An 18,837-nucleotide genomic window follows, 5' to 3' on the forward strand; every position below is an offset into this window, starting at 1 on the left:
TCTGTTGCAGGAGGGAAGTTTACCCACTGGGCGACTTCAGTGGCTCGCCTGTTGCAGGAGGCACGCGTAACCATGGCGGAGGGAAGTTTACCCGCTGGGTGATTTCTGTGACTCGCCTGTTGCAGGAGGAGGCAGCGTAACCATGGCGGAGGAATTTACCCACTGGGTGACTTCTGTGACTTGCCTGTTGCAAGAGGCACGAGTAACCATGGCGGAGGGAAGTTTACCCGCTGGGTGACTTCGGTGACTCGCCTGTTGCAGGAGGCCATGGTGAAGGGAAGTTTACCCACTGGTTGACTTCAGTGACTCGCCTGTGGCAGAAGGCACGAGTGACCATGACGGAGGGAAGATTACCCGCTGGGTGACTTTGGTGAAGCGGGTGACTTCGGTGACTCGCCTGTGGCAGGAGGCACAGCGTAACCATGACAAAGGGAAGTTTACCCTGGGTGGCTGGGTGACTTCGGTGACTCGCCTGTTTCAGGAGGCACGCGTAACCATGGCGAAGGGAAGTTTACCCGCTGGGTAACTTCGGTGACTCGCTTGTGGCAGGAGGCAAGCGTAACCATGGCGAAGGGAAGTTTACCCGCTGGGTGACTTCGGTGACTCGCCTGTGGCAGGAAGCACGAGTAATCATGGTGAAGGGAAGTTTACCCGCTGGGTGACTTCGGTGACTTGCCTGTGGCAGGAGGCACGAGTAACCATGGCGAAGGGAAGTTTACCCACTGGGTGACTTCGGTGACTCGCCTGTGGCAGGAGGCACGAGTAACCATGGCGGAGGGAAGTTTACCCACTGGGTGACTTCTATGACTCATCTGTTGCAGGAGGCACGAACGAATAACCATGGCGGAGGGAAGTTTACCCACTGGGTGACTTCGGTGACTCGTCTGTTGCAGGAGGCACGAGTAACCATGACAGAGGGAAGTTTACCCACTGGGTGACTTCGGTGACTCGCCTGTGGCAGGAGGCATGAGTAACCATGGTGGAGGAAAGTTTACCCACTGGGTGACTTTGGTGACTCGCCTGTTGCAGGAGGCACAAGTAACTGTGACAGAGGGAAGTTTACCCATTAACCATGACAAGAGGGAAGTTTACCCACTAACCATGACAGAGGGAAGTTTACCCACTGGGTGACTTCGGTGACTCACTTGTTACAGGTGGTTCACGATTCTCTGATGTTGTCCTTTCGCGATTCACTTTAGACAGGGTGGGTCATCTGCCGTGGCTTTTTTCGTTGGTCATCTTTCTGTACCTTTTGTTGGTTTCTGGATCTCAACGATCGTCCTTTGACCAGTTTCAGAATCAGTATTTTCTGCGGCTGTAAATCTAATTGATGCTTCATTAATTTTTCTGTTTTAAGGGATTGCTCTTTGGTTGGTGTTGTAGTGGAAAAGACTGCCCTCTGGTTGGTTTGGGCAGCTCGATGATCGTCTCTTGATAGTGTATTAACTGTAAAGGGTCACCCTTTGATTGGCTTAGGAATCTATTTTTATTACTAGATATATGGGATCGTCTTGTAATGGTTTTTTAGACTGTGTGATTGTCTATTTTTTGGTTTTGGAATCTAATGAATCTGTGTTTTTTCTTTTTATCCAAGGGCTCGTCGTGCATTTTTTGTGAATCTACTTGATTATCTTTTAGAAGGTTCTTAGTGTTCGTTATCGTCCCTCGTTATTTGTTATGCTCTGAATCTAAGGGATCGTCCCATGGTTGTTTCTTTGGTAGTAGGATCGTCTTAGGGGGGCCTCTTAATTGAGGGGATCGTCCTTTTGGATCTTAGCGCTAAGATGTCATGTGGTGGGTTCTGTTATAGGTTTCTTATTCTAAGGGATTGTCTCTTGGTTTCTGAGTATAATGATCGTTTAGGTTTGGCTTCTTGATTTAAGGATAGTTTTTTGATTGGTTGCGTAATCTGATGGCTCGTCCTCTGGTGAATGTCAGAGTCTCATGATACAGTCTTTGCCTATTGACGAAAATCATATTTTAAATCTTGATCCGGATATTGTTGTTAAAAACTATTAAAAATTCACTGATGAGTTTTTACCTGCCATTCTTGTAAAATAAAGCAGGAATGAACAGAGGCTTACTCTTAAGGACGAGCAACAGCATTCACTGTTATTGTACCGGGAATGAATTATTTGCTTAGATTTCGGGTGCTGGAAGTAATGACAGTTTGCTTAAAATCATACATCTCAAAAAATTCAATACCCTCAAGGGTGTAATTGGTTGAATCCTGCACTCTACTAATTAATTTTTACTGATGCAGCTCTTGGTACATGTTTGATAGGTCAGTGGTTAGCTTCCAGCCTACCGCCCACCAGGCCACCCAGCTGTTTAAGGGTACCAGCATCTACTGGGGTCAAGAAAAAGTATATGGAGTTAGCAACCTCATTCCTAAAGACTTGTAGAGGAAATGAAAGGCTGCACTATTCTCATGCCACTTTTGCCACTTTACTGGGAAGAGGTATATATATATATATATATATATATATATATATATATATATATATATATATATATATATATATATATATATATATATATATATATATATATATATTATACACAGTTTTAGTCCCACAGAGATATCTCGGCCTTAGTATAATTTTACTCTTTCCATGAGTGATCACTTAGGCTGTTAAGTAACAAGTAGGCAGGCACGTATATATAAACAATATACATCGTAAGAAAGACTTAATTTGTTATACCTACCCACTACTGCATCCGATATGCGTTCTTCATGCTGAACACTTTGACCAAGCAGGTACCTGTTTACAGCTTTGTGGACAAGGTGTTCCATAAATGGTAACAAACCTTAGACCCTGCTAATACCAACTGCCAACTGAGCACTGAACCCGTGAGCCATTTCATTACATTATATGCACACATTTTTATCTGTGGGAAAGTAATTAACATTTGAGACACCTGCACAGCTGCAAACCATAGCCGCACACATGGCAGGTGGACTGATGTCAGATCCATAGCATAATACGAGCTGCATTACATGATCTTGTAATACACTTTGACTGTGTAAGTTGGAAACTCACTGCCAGGTGCTCCAAAAAAATGTATTGGTTGTTTGTTTACTAAAACCTATGGGGAATAATAATATACTTCATTTCAGCACTTGAATACTACTATAGAAGGCTAAATGAATTGCCAAGTTAGTGACAGAACTAAACAATGATTGTTAATGTAAACTTTAATATAAATACATTTCCTGATCTTGCAAATAACCACAACAGATAGCCTAATGTTTTTAAACAAGTTGTGTATACTTTTTATGGTACACCTTGGATAATGGCAGTCCTCTGTTCGACTTGTGTATAGAGAAATAGGTTATAAAACACATTCTTAAATGCCATCTTTTATTTTGCCATCATATTTCTTTGTACAGACAATGATCCATGAGAGTATTGAGTCAGAGTATGTCAAGGATTCTGTTTATAATAACTTAACAGTTACAGGTATCTTGATCAAGCCTATGTCAGTAACTGGAGTTAACTTGTTATTTCTTAGACAAAAACGGACATGTTGAGCTTGCTAGTGTAGAAGATCCAGTATGCTGACCTTGCCAGCATCCGAGTTGAACTTGTTAATTGCCTGACAAACACTGCTGTAAGCACTCTGCCACCAGTGCCAGCGTCGCCAGAAAGAGCCCAATGAAGAAGGTGTAGAAGGCTCCCTGAAAGTGGCTCAGGTTCAGTACCACTAGCATCTCATCATCCTGTTAGGTATGCATCGAGAGGGCTAGATTAAAAGGAAGCTCGTCCTTTCTTTGCGTTTGTTGTGTGTCTAGTTTTGTTTGTAAGTTGGTTTGTGTTGGGTGTGCTTGTTTTGTTGCTTGCCTGCCTGTCTGTTTATCTTCTCACAAAATGGGACCCAGACGCATTTTTAAGGCGATGGCACATTAGCACACAACTGGCTCTGTATAGCGTCAACCCAGAAGACAGGGTCTTGTGACACTTCCATTTAATTAGTAAAAGTTACTCTACTAGAACACATAACGTGTTTCATGTCCCACTGTCTCTTAATAATTTTCTTAAACAAAAAGGAAATAATTTTAATTAATGACGGTCACACTTACCTGAATGAAGGAAATGGTGCTGTTTTTGGCTTTGGCGTATTTGGTCGACTCTTGAAGAATTTGGTTCAGCCAGACATCTAGAATGTGTCCCTCGTAGAGACGTTGCTGTATTTTAGTAATTGCACGGACGAAAGGAGCGCCTTTACTGTAACAGTGAAGAGAAGCTGGAGATAAGAGTGGGGCTATATTAAAAAAGGTCACTAGTAAGTAACTAGTCTGCAACTGTTCTCACTAGCTAATGCAGTCTACAAATGATTGACTTTTTAATGCACTACAACTACAAAAGCAAAGATCATCGAAGCCTTAAAACCATACATATTAAAAATAAAGATTGTAATCAGTAAATTAGATTACAAAAGCAATTAGACTATTCACTCAGTCATTTAAGTTATATAAAACCATGACAAAATTGATTATACAAATAATTTTAAAATATAACATTATATTTCATAAAGAGGCCCAGCTTATTAACGATGAACTGAAATACACCAGCAGCTTTTTAAGAAATATGATCCAGTTACCCTGGAAAGATACAAGTTACCCTTCTCATCCTGGCACTTTAAGAGGAAATTTAATCTAACGGCCAAGTATTAAAACATCATATTTGAGTAACCAGAAAGGTGGCACAATTCTGCATAAATCTTAGGCTAGACGCAGTGCAGGTGTGGTGCGCTCATTGAAAAGCAGTGTGTAGTAGTCATGGCCAAGTTAAATATCACTTGTATGTAGATTCAGAATCAGACTTACTAAAGGAGAGACAACACTGATGTTGTGACTTGATTTGCATATCTATTTAGTATTAGCTATTTATTTATTATTCTTTCCACACTTCCATGCCTGTCTCTTCTTCACTGTTTATCCTAAATTGTTCACAGGTGAATATTCTTGTCGTTACAAGTGTGTCAAATAAAGTGAATTTTTTTTATAAAACTTTCCAGCAATTAAGAATAATGATGATAGTACCCCGGATATAGACGAACAAGGGATTTTCTTGCAAGATTTTATTATGTCATGTATTATTACTGTTTTTGGTAAATTCTAATGCATCTGTTGATTTTTCATCCTAAAAATCATTCTTTTTAATTTAAATTGATGAAATCTGGTTTCATCAGTGACATTAAATATGTCAAGAACCCAGAATTTTTTGTTATTATTTTTTTTATTTCACGTTTCTTTCTATCACAGTCATCCTATTCAAGTGAGTGGTTTTTATAGTGTGGGGTTCTGGGTTGCATCCTGCCTCCTTAGGAGTCTGTTACTTTTCACACTGTGTGCGCTGTTTCTAGTAGTACACTCTTCTGCATGATTCCTGGAGCTACTTCAGCATCTAGTTTTTCCAGATTCTTTTTCAGGGACCTTGGGATCGTGCCTAGTCTTCCTATGGTTATGGGTACAATTTCCATTGGCATATCCCATATCCTTCTTATTTCGATTTTCAGGTCTTGATACTTATCAATAGTCTCTCTTTCTTTCTCATCTACTCTGGTGTCCCATGATATTGCCACATCAGTGAGCGATACTTTCTTCTTGATTTTGTCAATCTGGTCTATTGGCATGTATCACCCTATCTGTTCTGGTACCATAGTCCCAGAGGATGTTTGCCTGATCGTTCTCTATCACTCCCTCAGGTTGGTGTTGGTACCACTTATTACTGCAAGCTAGCTGGTGTTTCTTGCACAGGCTCCAGTGGAGGGCTTTTGCTACTGAATCATGCCTCTTTTTGTACTGGTTCTGTAAACAAGAGCGGACATTCGCTTGCTATGTGGTTTATGGTCTCGTCTTTCATATTGCACTTCCTGCATATGGGTGAGATGTTATTGCCATCTATTGATCTTTGAACATATGTTTTAGGGCCTGATTTTGTGCCACTGTAAGCATTCCTTCTGTTTCCTTCTTGAGTTCTCCCCTTTGTAGCCATTGCCATGTTTCATCACTGGCCAGTTCTTTAGTCTGTCTCATGTACTGTCCATGCATTGGTTAGTTGTGCCATTCCTATTCTGTTTTTCATTCTCCTGTCTCTATATATTTCTGGGTCTTCGTCTACTTTTATCAGTCCTCCTTCCCATGCACTCCTTAGCCACTCATCTTCACTGGTTTTCAGATATTGCCCCAGTGCTCTGCTCTCGATGTTGACGCAGTCCTCTATGCTTAGTAGCCCTCTTCCCCCTTCCTTTCATGTTATGTATAGTCTGTCTGTATTTTCTCTTGCTTTGTGTATTGTCACGTGTTTCCTAGTTTTCTGGTCTATGCTGCAGAGTTCAGCTTTCGTCCACTCCACCACTCCTGCACTGTATCTGATTACTGGTACTGCCCATGTGTTTATGGCTTTCGTCATGCTTCCAGCATTGAGTTTTGACTCGAGTCACCTTAAGTCTGCATATATTCTTTCCTGATCGTGTCATTCATCTCTTGGCGTTTTATATCCTCTCCTACTATTCCCAAGCATTTGTATCCTGTCTCATCTATGTGTCTGATGCTATTCCCGTCCGGTAGCTCTATCCCTTCAGTACTTGTTACTTTGCCTTTTTGTATGTTGACCATGGCGCATTTTTCTATTCCAAACTCCATCCTGATGTCCCCAGATATAATCCTTACAGTCTGGATTAGGGTATCTATTTCCTTGATGCTTGTACCATACAACTTGATGTCGTCCATGAACATCAGATGGTTAATTCTGTTGCCTCCTTTCTTGAGTTGGTACCCAGCATCCATCTTCTGCAGTACTTTTGTCATGTGAATCATAGCTACTATGAAGAGTGGTGGGGACAGTGAGTCACCTTGAAAGATCCCTCTCCTGATGTTAACATCTGCTAGTCTTATTCCAGAGCTTGTAAGTACTGTATTCCAGTTGCACTTTGTGTTTTTTAGGAAGCTGATTGTGTTTTCCTTTGCCCCATATATTTTCAGACATTCTAGCAGCCACGTGTGCAGTATCATGTCAAAGGCTTTCTTGTAGTCAATCCATGCCATGCTTAGGTAGGTTCATCTTCTCTTACTATTCTTCATTACCATTTTGTCTAACAGGAGCTGGTCTTTTGTGCCCCTGCACTTCCTTCTGCAGCCTTTCTGTTGGTGGGGGATGGTGTTTGTATCCTCTAGGTAGTTGTATAGCCTTTCACTGATGATACCTGTTAGTAACTTCCACATTATTGGTAGGCAGGTGATAGGCCTGTAGTTACTTGCTATATTTCCCTTGTTCTTGTCATTCTTTATTATTATTATTATTATTATTATTATTATTATTTTTTTATTATTATTATTATTTTAGACATTTTTTGGTTGGCTGTCAAAACTGGAGGGTGGACACTCTTTCTGTTGGCTGAGAGTGGAGTGGTTCATTCTGGAGAGTCTGGTTGAGCGTCGAAGATGCCGATTGGCTGGTGCCAATTTCTGGGAGTTCTGTTCGCAGGGCAGACTGCCTGAAACAACTGGTAGCTGAAGGGTTATTCCAGGGGCGGCGTTTTGCAGTTCTCTTAATGGTGATAAGGAGAAGAAAGGTCTCTTAGGTTATGTTCAGTGATGGTTTCCATCAAAGGACAACAAGGGCCTACTTATACCAGGTTTTTTGTGTTCCTTACGATCTGGTGGTGTTGGGGAGCACTGGCATGTTTCCCCCATATGGTACTAGGAGACTGCTACTTCATACCAGTGGATGGCTATCCTCTGGGAGAGGCCATACCAATGTAGAAATGGACACATCCATTCCCAGGGCATGATATTTGGTAAACCACTCCTCTAGTCTTCATGGAATCATTGCTAACAATGGGCTGTTCCTTATGGGGCATGGGGCACTGGGCAGTCTTCCGATCCTTATAGTAGATCGTTAGGTCAATTTTTTTGTCTGCATCAATGGGTTTTACATGAGCGCCAATGATGATCTTCATGGCTACCTCATCCATCTTATATTTGGTATTCATGTAGCCCCTTTAGAACAGTCTAATGATCCTCGCACTTTGGGGGGGGCGTCGGTTGTGTTGTGGTTCTCCTGACAAAACCACCTGTCAATGACATTTCTTGTCACCCTATGGTAAGAGTACTCAGTATACACCAGGCTTTGGGCGACGTATTTGAACTCGTAGTTTGGATTCCAGAAAGAACAGTCAAAAAGGGCAAGACGAATGTAGACACTTATGATCAAGGATTTGAATTTTTCGTGACATTCATTACTGCTGTTGAGGCAGAGCCCAATGTTGGTTGGCTTATGGTAGACATGTGTGTGTGGAAGCTATGGTCATTGCTGGTGACACAGATGTCCAAAAATGAAACTGTGCCATCCACACCTTTCTCACTTGTGTCCCAAGTTTCTTTAGCTCATTCTCATCGGTGATGTTGATGAAGGTGTTATTGACATAAAGAACATATGCAGGTGATTTGTGGATCCTACTGAAGACATGGCTACTCGCCAACTCCTGTGTAAAAGATGGCAAACAGCACAAGGGGAAAACCCATGACAACTCGGTTGATCTGCATCCACATTCGCCCTCGTTGGAGGCATGTGGCCTCCTCAGTGCAGATCTTGAGTGAGTGCTGTAAGGATGCCTCTTGAATATTCAATATCAGGGTAGAGTCATGTCTTTAGACTCTGTCAAGGATCATTCATATTGTTTGGAGAGACTCCACACCCAATGGCACAGTGATGTCCTAGGATGGTGCGGTGCATTGATGCCCTAGGATAGAGTGGCGTGAAGCCTTTCAGGAAACTCGACAGACAAAGCAGTGTGTGGTGCGCTAGGCACAGAGTCAAAATCTTGTCGAAAATCTGGGCCTGTTGGTGGGTTGAAGTAGGGCATTTATACCACTTGCTGGTATGAATATGACATATTATTACAATAAATATTATTAGTGATATTAGTAGTAATAGTAGTAGTAGTAGTAGAATGAATAGTAGTAATAAAATTACTATTGAATTAGAAAGCTTCCAAAACAACAAAAGAGATAAGTAAATGTTACTTTCAACCCTATATGAGAGGAAGAGTGTAAAATATATTTCCGCGTTGCCATGTGCATTGTTCGAATTAATTTTAAGAAACCTATTTGACTTTTGTGGTACCAAGCAAAATTGTCACTGGGGCGCCATTGTAACCCACTGATGCTGCCATCAGATACCACCCCCAACCCTCATAGCGATGCTTTGTGTCACCTCAGCTCAGTCACTGGATCTTCAGGTCCAGTGTATGTCGACTCTCACAGAGGTTGTCTTTCCAGGTTTGACGTTTCATAATGTCTCTCCATATCTGAATCGTATATTGTAAATCTGCCATGTCACGGAATTTGGTCAATACTTTAATTTCACGATAGCAAATTCCTTATTCGTTGCTGGAGGCAAGTCTCTTGAAGGGTTTTGTATTCGTAGCTGAATCTTTTGACAAAAAGGCGTCGTCTGCTAATTCACTCACTCATTCTGTGTTAATATACTAACCGGGAACCCCAGTAAGCCCCGTTGGTTTCCAAGTAATGTTCCCGACTGATATGCACGGGACTGTTGCCATAGCGATCAGTGTACTCTGCAGCGATAAAATTCTTCACGTAATTTTTCCAGGTGAAAAAAGCATGTTTCCCTTCGCTCACTAGCTTCATCTCCTCTGCTATAGCTCTTACCTGCAGATGTAAACATAAATGATAAGGCTTGAATACAGTTTTTTTTGGCTGATGCTTATAAATGCAACACATGCATATATATATATATATATATATATATATATATATATATATATATATATATATATATATATATATATATATATATATATATTTTATGTATATATATATATATATATATATATATATATATATATATATTATATTTTTACATATATATATATTATATATATTTGTATCCTAATCAAACAATCTTCAATACCTTTGAGAGATATCTTCATTCCCTCTATATATATATATATATATATATATATATATATATATATATATATATATATATATATATATATATATATATATATATATATATATATATATATATATATATATATATATATATAAAGTAATGGAAGATATGCAAAAAATATTGAAATTCATTTGATTTGGGATACTAAAAAAAGTAAAATTCCTTACGTAAAATACTGCTTATTTTCATTTTGTCATTCCACATTATTTATGGTTTCTATGTACAAGTTATTTGAATGTTGATTAATATTTGTTATTCCTTTATTTTCTTCTCTCTGTTTTCTCTATTTCACATCTGTATACTAATTATGTAAGTGGACTATTGTGCTTTTTTCATATGAATTTTTACTCATTTTGACATATAACTGTAATGATGTATAAGAGAGAGAGAGAGAGAGACTTACCTGCAACGCCTTTGCAATCTTCTGAATATCAGGAACGGTGCTCTCCGTTAGGAACTGCCAGCCCACGCTGTAGTGAGGCTCCATGCCCCACGTCCACCCGGGCTGCTTCAGGAGTTGGGGGATGGAGTCGATGGGGTCGTTCATCTGGGGCACCAGCAGACTGGCAAACAGAGCCGTCCTGTAAACTGTCGAGACGAGGAAGCTGAACACCATCCAGCAGGACAACCAAGTCTGTGGAGGCAAGGAGAAAAATCTGAATTCGGTAAACCACCTTCATCGCCTTTAGTGTTTTGTTTTACGTCAGATTTTCCTTCTGTGGAGTTTAGACGTGAAATGAGCCGTCTCCACTGGCGTCTGTAATCTGTATTTTCTGATTGAATTCTCATCTGAACAGTACATCACATTTCAGGTCTTCCGTTGCTCTGGGTATTCTAAATCATTTTGTTACTTTTTCATGTATACTTTACTATTATTTGTCCAACTGCTGCTCACCCAATTTTATCACATGTCCAAACCATCTCCGTCGTTGACATTTCTCGTAAATCTTTATAAATAAGCAAGAGTAAACAATAGAAAACTGAATTTCGTTCAGCACGCTACCGTCACACTGTATCACTCAGAATGAATAACACGAAAAGAGAGAGAGAGAGAGAGTTGCATATCGTTTGACAGCTAACCATACTAGTGAGAAAGAAAGTATTACTGGGTGAGGGTTATTAAACTTTCAAATGGTCCCAAAACTCAAAGGTGATAATCCAGACAACTGAAATGTAGAGAGTTAACAGAAAAACATGTGGAAATAGAATTGGGATGTGCATGTACTTAAATGTAGCAAATAAAGGACACTGTTTTTTTGTCAGTTGAAATTTGATTTGCCTTTGGGTACAGAGCAGTATCAAAGCTGGAGTCGGTTGTCAGTTCAACAGTCATCAACTTCCCCGTCAAGGCATGAGGCAATGATTCACTTTTCGAAAATATGCTCTATACATCTTGTCATATAATTGTTCTGGCATATTTAGTGTTTGTCATTTCATGTAGTGGTAGCTGTTAATTTTGTTTTTGATGTTATAAGGAATATCTGATTACATCATATTTCGATTTATGCCAGTCGTCTGTTTATTCGTTGTTTAGCTTTTATTGTCTTATTCATCAATTTACTTTTTATGTCAGTAGATAGCAATTTGTTTATCCTGCAGTTTGATTACCTTTTATTCAGTTTTTTCTTTCAACTTTTTTTCCTTGTTTATTTAAATTGACATTTTTGAAGCAATTTGAGACAAATTTATTATCTCATTTTTATTGACGTCTTTTAAACTTTTTTTTTTGTGGAATTTTATGATAGCATTTGCAAACGATCTGATGAAACCTCATATTCATATGTCTTATAAACCTTTCCCTTTTTTACTAGTTGTAATTTTTCAAAATTACGTCACCACACCCCGATGACCATAATTGTTTTGACTCCAAAATACCTCAGAAAAATCAGTCAGTCAGCTGCTAAGCCTCTGGTATCCTCCTACAGATCTCTCGGCGAAGGACTTATACTCACCCTTCCGTAGAAATCCGAAGGATCCTGGGTTGGCGTCTGCTGGAGCAGGAGGCTCCAAGTATAGACGAAGGCGTAGGTCATGGTGGATCTGTCAGGAGGATCTGTGAACTGCTCCCGCGTGCGTGTCGTCAGTTTAGACAACTCCCACAATCCTCTGTGCAGGAACCAGAAGGATAGACCAACAACCAAGGAAGTCACGGAGACTGCGATCCACATACTCACTGGAAGGGGTCAGCAGGTAAGAATTTTGGATACTCCATTCACAGTATTGCATCGTGTCGGGGAATGAAACTGTAGAATTCTTTTTTCTTTTTGATTCTCAGTTATGTTTATTTCAGTGTCTGCTCTACTTGTAATTTTCGGTAACTACTTGTATCTTCCCTAATGGTTGGACTGTGCAGAAACTATTTAACTGTTTTCATTTATTGGCACCGTATTGTATGGAAGCTTCCATAGAAAGTTACAGATCCCTCAGGCTTCATCCATATATCTGTTTGGTAATAATAATAATAATAATAATAATAATAATAATAATAGGTTCTATTGAATATTATTGCTGCTTCAGCTGCATTTATTTTGTAGAAGACTTTTTCTATTTTCCTTATTGCGGACTTCTCTTCAGTGGAGGTGCGTGCTAACAGCTCGCCTATATTTGTCATTTCATGGGGAAAAGTCAAAATCTGGATTCTGCTTCTTTATATATTCTATACAGTTAGTTATATACAATTGTTGCCGCGACGCGTTTCGACGAGACTCTTCTGTCATTCTCCAGCGGGAGCTAGTAGAGGACTGGCAGATTGCATAGGTCCTTCTGAATTTATACACGGGCTTCAGCGGGGGTCATGGATGGCGAATTCTGATTGGTTGCAGTCAGCGAACTTCAAGCCAAATTTCTGCGGCGAAGCTCGATCCTGACAGATCTTCGCAACCTGGAATGTCATTCATTCCAGCGTTCCCATTGGCCTGCCGTTGCGTGATGTCATGCCGGCTGACATCATCGGTAGTTTGGCTGCTATTGGGCTGCGGATGAATGATGTCATTATCTACTCTTTCTGTCGTAGTCGGGGATTGTCTCGAAGGGCGCCTCGCTCATCAGGGGGCATCTCCATTTTCAGGGTTGTCGTTTTCAGGTATTCGTTGGATTTGGTGGGTGTTCTGCATTATTCTTCTTAAATTCGTGGGTAGGAGCGATGCCTCCTGCGTCGTATTCATTGTTGGTTTTCTCTCGGCAATGAGGAGCGCCTCTAGCAGCGCAGACGTCGAGGTCGGCAGCTCTCCCGATTACACTTATATTTTGTATAATACTGTCGCGGGAGATGGAAATATTGTGAGTAGCACGGGCGTGGTTCATGATGGCACCCTCCTGGGCGTGGCAGGAGATCCTTTCGACAGACGCATCGTGGTCATTCCAATATAAGCGCCAGGGCATCCTCGGACAGGACATACAAATTGGTAGACCACGTTCTTCTGCTTGAGGGTTCTCTTGCTGGCGGAGAGGGTTATTCTTCATCACCAGATCACAATAAAGCGGTTCTTATAATAAATTACAAGATTTATTCTCTTACTGTCTTCGGTCAGGGTGACGTTTTCCATGACGATTTTCTTCATGGAGTTCTCGTCCCTCACAGTACTGGGGATGCATCCGGGCCTTATAAAAGATCTTTATGTCATCTTGGGGGCAGGTTGTGTGTTCTCACCGTTGTACCATTTTCCAGAGCCAGTTCGAATTTCTTTGTTTACGAGTTTGTTGGTGAAACCATTGTTCACCAACATCTCCCGCGACAGTATTATACAAAATATAAGTATAATCGGGAGAGCCGCCGACCCTCGACGTCTGCGCCTGCTAGAGGCGCTCCTCATTGCCGAGAGAAAACCAACAATGAATACGACGCAGGAGGCATCGCTCCCCTACCCACGAATTTAAGAAGAATAATGCAGAACACCCACCAAATCCAACGAATACCTGAAAACGACAACCCTGAAAATGGAGATGCCCCTGATGAGCGAGGCGCCCTTCGAGACAATCCCCGACTACGACAGAAAGAGTAGATAATGACATCATTCATCCGCAGCCCAATAGCAGCCAAACTACCGATGATGTCAGCCGGCATGACATCACGCAACGGCAGGCCAATGGGAACGCTGGAATGAATGACATTCCCAGGTTGCGAAGATCTGTCGGGATCGAGCTTCGCAGAAATTTGGCTTGAAGTTCGCTGACTGCAACCAATCAGAATTCGCCATCCATGACCCCGCTGAAGCCCGTGTATAAATTCAGAAGGACCTATGCAATCTGCCAGTCCTCTACTAGCTCCGCTGGAGAATGACAGAAGAGTCTGTCGAAACGCGTCGCGGCAACAATTGTATATAACTAACTGTATAGAATATATAAAGAAGCAGAATCCAGATTTTGACTTTTCCCCCATGAAATGACAAATATAGGCGAGCTGTTAGCACGCACCTCCACTGAAGAGAAGTCCGCAATAAGGAAAATAGAAAAAGTCTTCTACAAAATAAATGCAGCTGAAGCAGCAATAATATTCAATAGAACCTGTTTAAAAGAGGGTCTGCTGCCAAATTATAATAATAATAATAATAATAATAATGCGTTTCCATGCAAGACACCTTCTTGTGAAGGCAAGGTATTTTTGTCGGAATTGAGGTTTGAGATAAGTGATAAATTTGCAAATTCCCTTTGCAAAATTATGTTTATCCTTATTGTAAGACCAATGTCCTTGTGTTTAAGATTTCAGTGAATGTAGAGAAATGAATTTACCTTTATCGCAAGACCTATGTCCGTATAATTTTTAGTTCAGTGAAATGAAATGTGTAAGTTTATCAAAATTCCAAGTGCTATTTTTACATTGTTAGAAGTTAGGTGAATTAAAAGATTTGCATTTAATCGAATTTCAGTTGCTGTATGCAAGTAGTTAAAATGATGGAATGTTAAAAGATATAAATTTATCCGAATTTCTAGTGCTGTATTCACATGTTTAAAGATTCAGTGACTGAAGCACTCTAATCCATCTGATAGATTCTCCTAAGTATTTGGAAGTAAAGGTTCTCGATGTTGATAAAATGAGATAATATGTAAATCAAAGAGATAGATGAAGCAAGAAAAGTCAAGATGTGCACACAAGATTGAAAAGAAATCAGGAGTGACATTGGAAGCCGAGATTGGAAAACGTAAAGTGATAGTTGAACCAAGTCTCCGCTGTGGAAGTGAAGTGTGAATATCGAATGCAATGCGAGAAGGAAAATGGAAACTGCAGAGATTAATTGTTCCCGTAGTGTTTGTTGTATAAGAACTGGACCTTCAGTGTTTGTAGCATAAGAACTGGACTTGTAGTGTTTGTGGTATAATAACTGGAAATCCTGTAGGGGGTAGTGCCATCAGTGCTCCTTACGTAGGCATTACGTAAGGGTCTTTGTAGTGTCCCTTCAGCCCCTAGCTGCAACCTCTTTCCTTCCTTTTACTGTTCATATTCTCTTTCGTCCACCTGACTTTCCACCGTCTACTAACAATTCTTTCATAGTGCAACTGCTAGGTTTTCTTTCCGTTACACCTTTCAAACCCTCTTACTGTCAATTTCCCTTTCAGCGCTGAATGGCCTCATAGGTCCCAGCACTTGGCTTTTTGCCGAAATCTTATATTGTATATTCTATTTTGTAAGAACTGGAAAGGTAAAAAATGCAGAGATACTGAGAAGGAATGGTAAAAAGAATGATTGAAGGTGAAAGGATAGATCCGAGTGGTTAGTTCATGTGGAAAGAATGGGATGATACAACTGAGAAGTGGTCAGAAGGAGCAGAGGAAGACTTACGAAAGTGATGGACAGATGGCATGAGAGAGGTATTGGAGGGGAGAGGAGAGGCCTCAATATCCAGGAGGTAAGAGAGTGTGAGGAAGGTGGAGGTGAATGGTGCAATGTCGGGAGGAGTTCCAGTATGTTGCTGGTGAGCCTTTTTTAGGAATTTGGTAATGTTGTAATAAAATTTTCTGCTCAGGGAGTTGATCCACGATTCAGAGTTTTTAAGTGTGAATGTGGCAGTGATGATTGACATTTCAAAAGAATCACCTCAACATGACCTATAACTGGGTATGTTGTCCATACCCGGGATCCTGGAATGTCACACCGGTAATTAAGACAAAATCTGGGTGGTGTATCACACACAAAAAAAAACCTACACATGAACTGTGATAGCTTTATCTACGGGATTGAATATCTGGTCACTTTCTAGAAATAAGTGTATACTAGCCAACCTTTCAGTGAAAGTGCTTACTGGTGAAGGGTCTAATGATGGCCAGGTACTGCGGCAGGCGCTGAGGTTTGAGAGTGACGATGAGGAAGGGTTCTGAAGCATACATCCTGGTGAAGTCGACGACGGTATTCCTCTTGGACGAAGGGAAGACGCACGTCCCAAAATCGGCCTCCTCTTGGATCAGGGCATCGATGAGGCCCGTCCACGTACCGTTGTCAAGGAGTTGACCCCACTGGTCGTCCGCTGGCACGAATGCCCTGAACCTTATTTGGAAAAAGAAATTTGAATTTTGATTTTTGTCTCATGAGAGGAGTTCGTTGAGCATAGCAACATCTTGCGAGAGATGCAGCACCGACAAACAATACAGTTGTTAGGCAAGAGTGCTCAGAGGGGTCGAGTTGTGTGGTGGAAAATGACCTGTCCTGACTGCTGGCGGAGCGTCAAGACAAGTACAATAAAAGCCATTATTAAAAATATGATGATCTTGAAATGACGTGTAATGTTTAAATATTGACTGTAATATTTAGAATTTACTTTTTTTTAAGTCCTGTTGTGTTTTCATGATTTGCATGGCATCCTTTCTCAGACTATAGGATTCTGAATGAAGGGGATATTTGGTACTCCTTCAACCCTGTGACCCGACTCCATGTATTTCATTTTTGAAGAGGGTTAAGCCTCATATTTGCCCCTTTGCGCCTCTGTTTTCGCGTCTTCTGTTGTGGTTTAGGTGAGAGCATCGACTGCCGTCAACTTAATCTTTGCGTTGGAAAAATTGCACTGGAATTGAGACTTATTGAAATTAGCATTGTTTTGATTCATGCTCCGAAACTCCTCGAACCTCATGTGTATCATTTTTATTGGCATGGAAAGTGCAGAAGTCCACATCAGTCCTCATATCCCCTCCAACGCCATAATACACTCAGCAAAAGACCTGTGCTGTCACAAAATTAACAGAATCTGAAACGACCAGTCTTTTTTGGATAATGATAGTTTATTTTTTTTTTTTTTTTTTTTTTTTTAGTGTTCTCAATTATTTTATTGCTTTCTCTTTCGAATCCCCAAATGGAAAAGAGACTCATTTTCATCGTTATCGTTTATCTACTTTTGCCTTACTAAAATTGCGAAAGGAAAGTAGTATCTGTTACCATTATTCACTTGTTTCCCTCAAGTTGAAGGACATTTTTTTCTTAATTTCGATTTCCTCATTCACTGGAACTGTAGTTTTTTTAATTGCAATTTATTCAACAGTATTGGTTGTTTTTAGTCTCATTTAGAACAAAACTTATTTTTGAAAATTGGCGTCACAATAATGAGCTCCTTGATGCAGAAATAGATTTTTTTAACAGGACTTTAATTGTTTCAATTTTATTCTTTGTGAAATACGTACAGTTTATTTTTTGCTCACTGAAATTTGTTTTAGATTATTCTTATTGAAACAAATTTTTTAATCTTACTGAAATTGCAATTTCTTATTGTCAGTGAACTTGCTGCTTGTTTAAACTGACATCTTTCGAATGGGTGATTGTTTGGCTTGGTTGATGGAATCCTTAATTAAGGTATCAGTACTCTCAGCGTTAATTGCCACGTATAAACCAAAACAGTTCTTTGAAAAACTCTCTTAATATAATTTATTTAAGCCGTCTTATAGCCAGATAACCTTCGAAAGTGACTCCAAAAAGCAGTAGATTGTGAAATATATCTTAGTTTTTGTCTCTTAAACCAATTGGTTCTTAGCCACGTAAAACAAGTCTAATCCTTCGGGCCAGCCCTAGGAGAGCTGTTAATCAGCTCAGTGGTCTGGTAAAACTTCCTCACAAAAATTATGGTAACACTGCTTACGCTCAGACTGAAAGAGAAAGTGTTTTGGGGGGTGGGGGAAGCCTTGAGAAGTTTCCACGGTCGGATGGATGGGCACCATGGGAGAGGAGGGGCAGCATGGAAAGAGGGAGAGAGAACTATAATTAAGGTATGTTTACTTCAGAGCCTAAGTACAATAACACACACACTCCCTTGTGTTTTTATTTATATTTTATGCTACAGTAATCTTGTTTATATTTTTACTGTATTTTCAAATTTTTTATTTTCAAACAAGATTACCAAACTTATGTAGCAATTCATAACCATCTCTAATAGTTAACAGTCACTTACCAAAGAACTGACATAAACATCTAGTATGACACAAACAATGAATCGGGAAACTGCTGTTTTGCGGTTTTGAGGGATTTTACTTGAACATAAAGTATGTTAGTTTACCTTTGTATATGCATTTTACATTTATGTACAATAATGAAAATAATAATTCCATTACTACATTTTTTTGTAACAAAAAACTTATTCTTCTAATTCTTTTGCTAGTAGGCTCAATCAGCTGATTCTGAGAAAGTAAACATAACAAATGGTGGGATGATTAGTTTTTTATATATAATATGTTGATATAACAATAAAAAATGCAGTATAAGTGGATTCTGTTAGTAAAATAAGTTTCATTACCATTACCTCTTATCTTAAATACAGCTGTAATAGCCTATCTGACCTATGCAAATGGACACTGTGAGTGTAACACCTACCTAGGCTACACTAGGTCAGTAGTTCACACACACATTGTATTTTGTGTATGTTAATACAATAAGAAA

General features: G+C 40.0%; 1 protein-coding gene across 1 annotated transcript; it reads right to left on the reverse strand.

Annotated features, from left to right (window-relative positions):
* Positions 1-223: 223 nt before the first annotated feature.
* On the reverse strand, positions 224-18,283 carry LOC136825115 (glutamate receptor 3-like). The gene is made up of 6 exons (XM_067081158.1): positions 16,226-18,283; positions 11,942-12,162; positions 10,393-10,623; positions 9,504-9,682; positions 4,085-4,229; positions 224-397 (listed from the first exon to the last, which is right to left on the reverse strand). The coding sequence occupies exons 1-6, from the start codon at positions 16,308-16,310 to the stop codon at positions 224-226; spliced, it is 1,035 nt and encodes a 344-aa protein (XP_066937259.1). The 5' UTR covers positions 16,311-18,283.
* Positions 18,284-18,837: the final 554 nt, after the last annotated feature.

Source organism: Macrobrachium rosenbergii, chromosome 37 (genome assembly GCF_040412425.1).
Source record: "Macrobrachium rosenbergii isolate ZJJX-2024 chromosome 37, ASM4041242v1, whole genome shotgun sequence".
Classification (NCBI taxonomy): Eukaryota; Metazoa; Arthropoda; class Malacostraca; order Decapoda; family Palaemonidae; genus Macrobrachium; species Macrobrachium rosenbergii.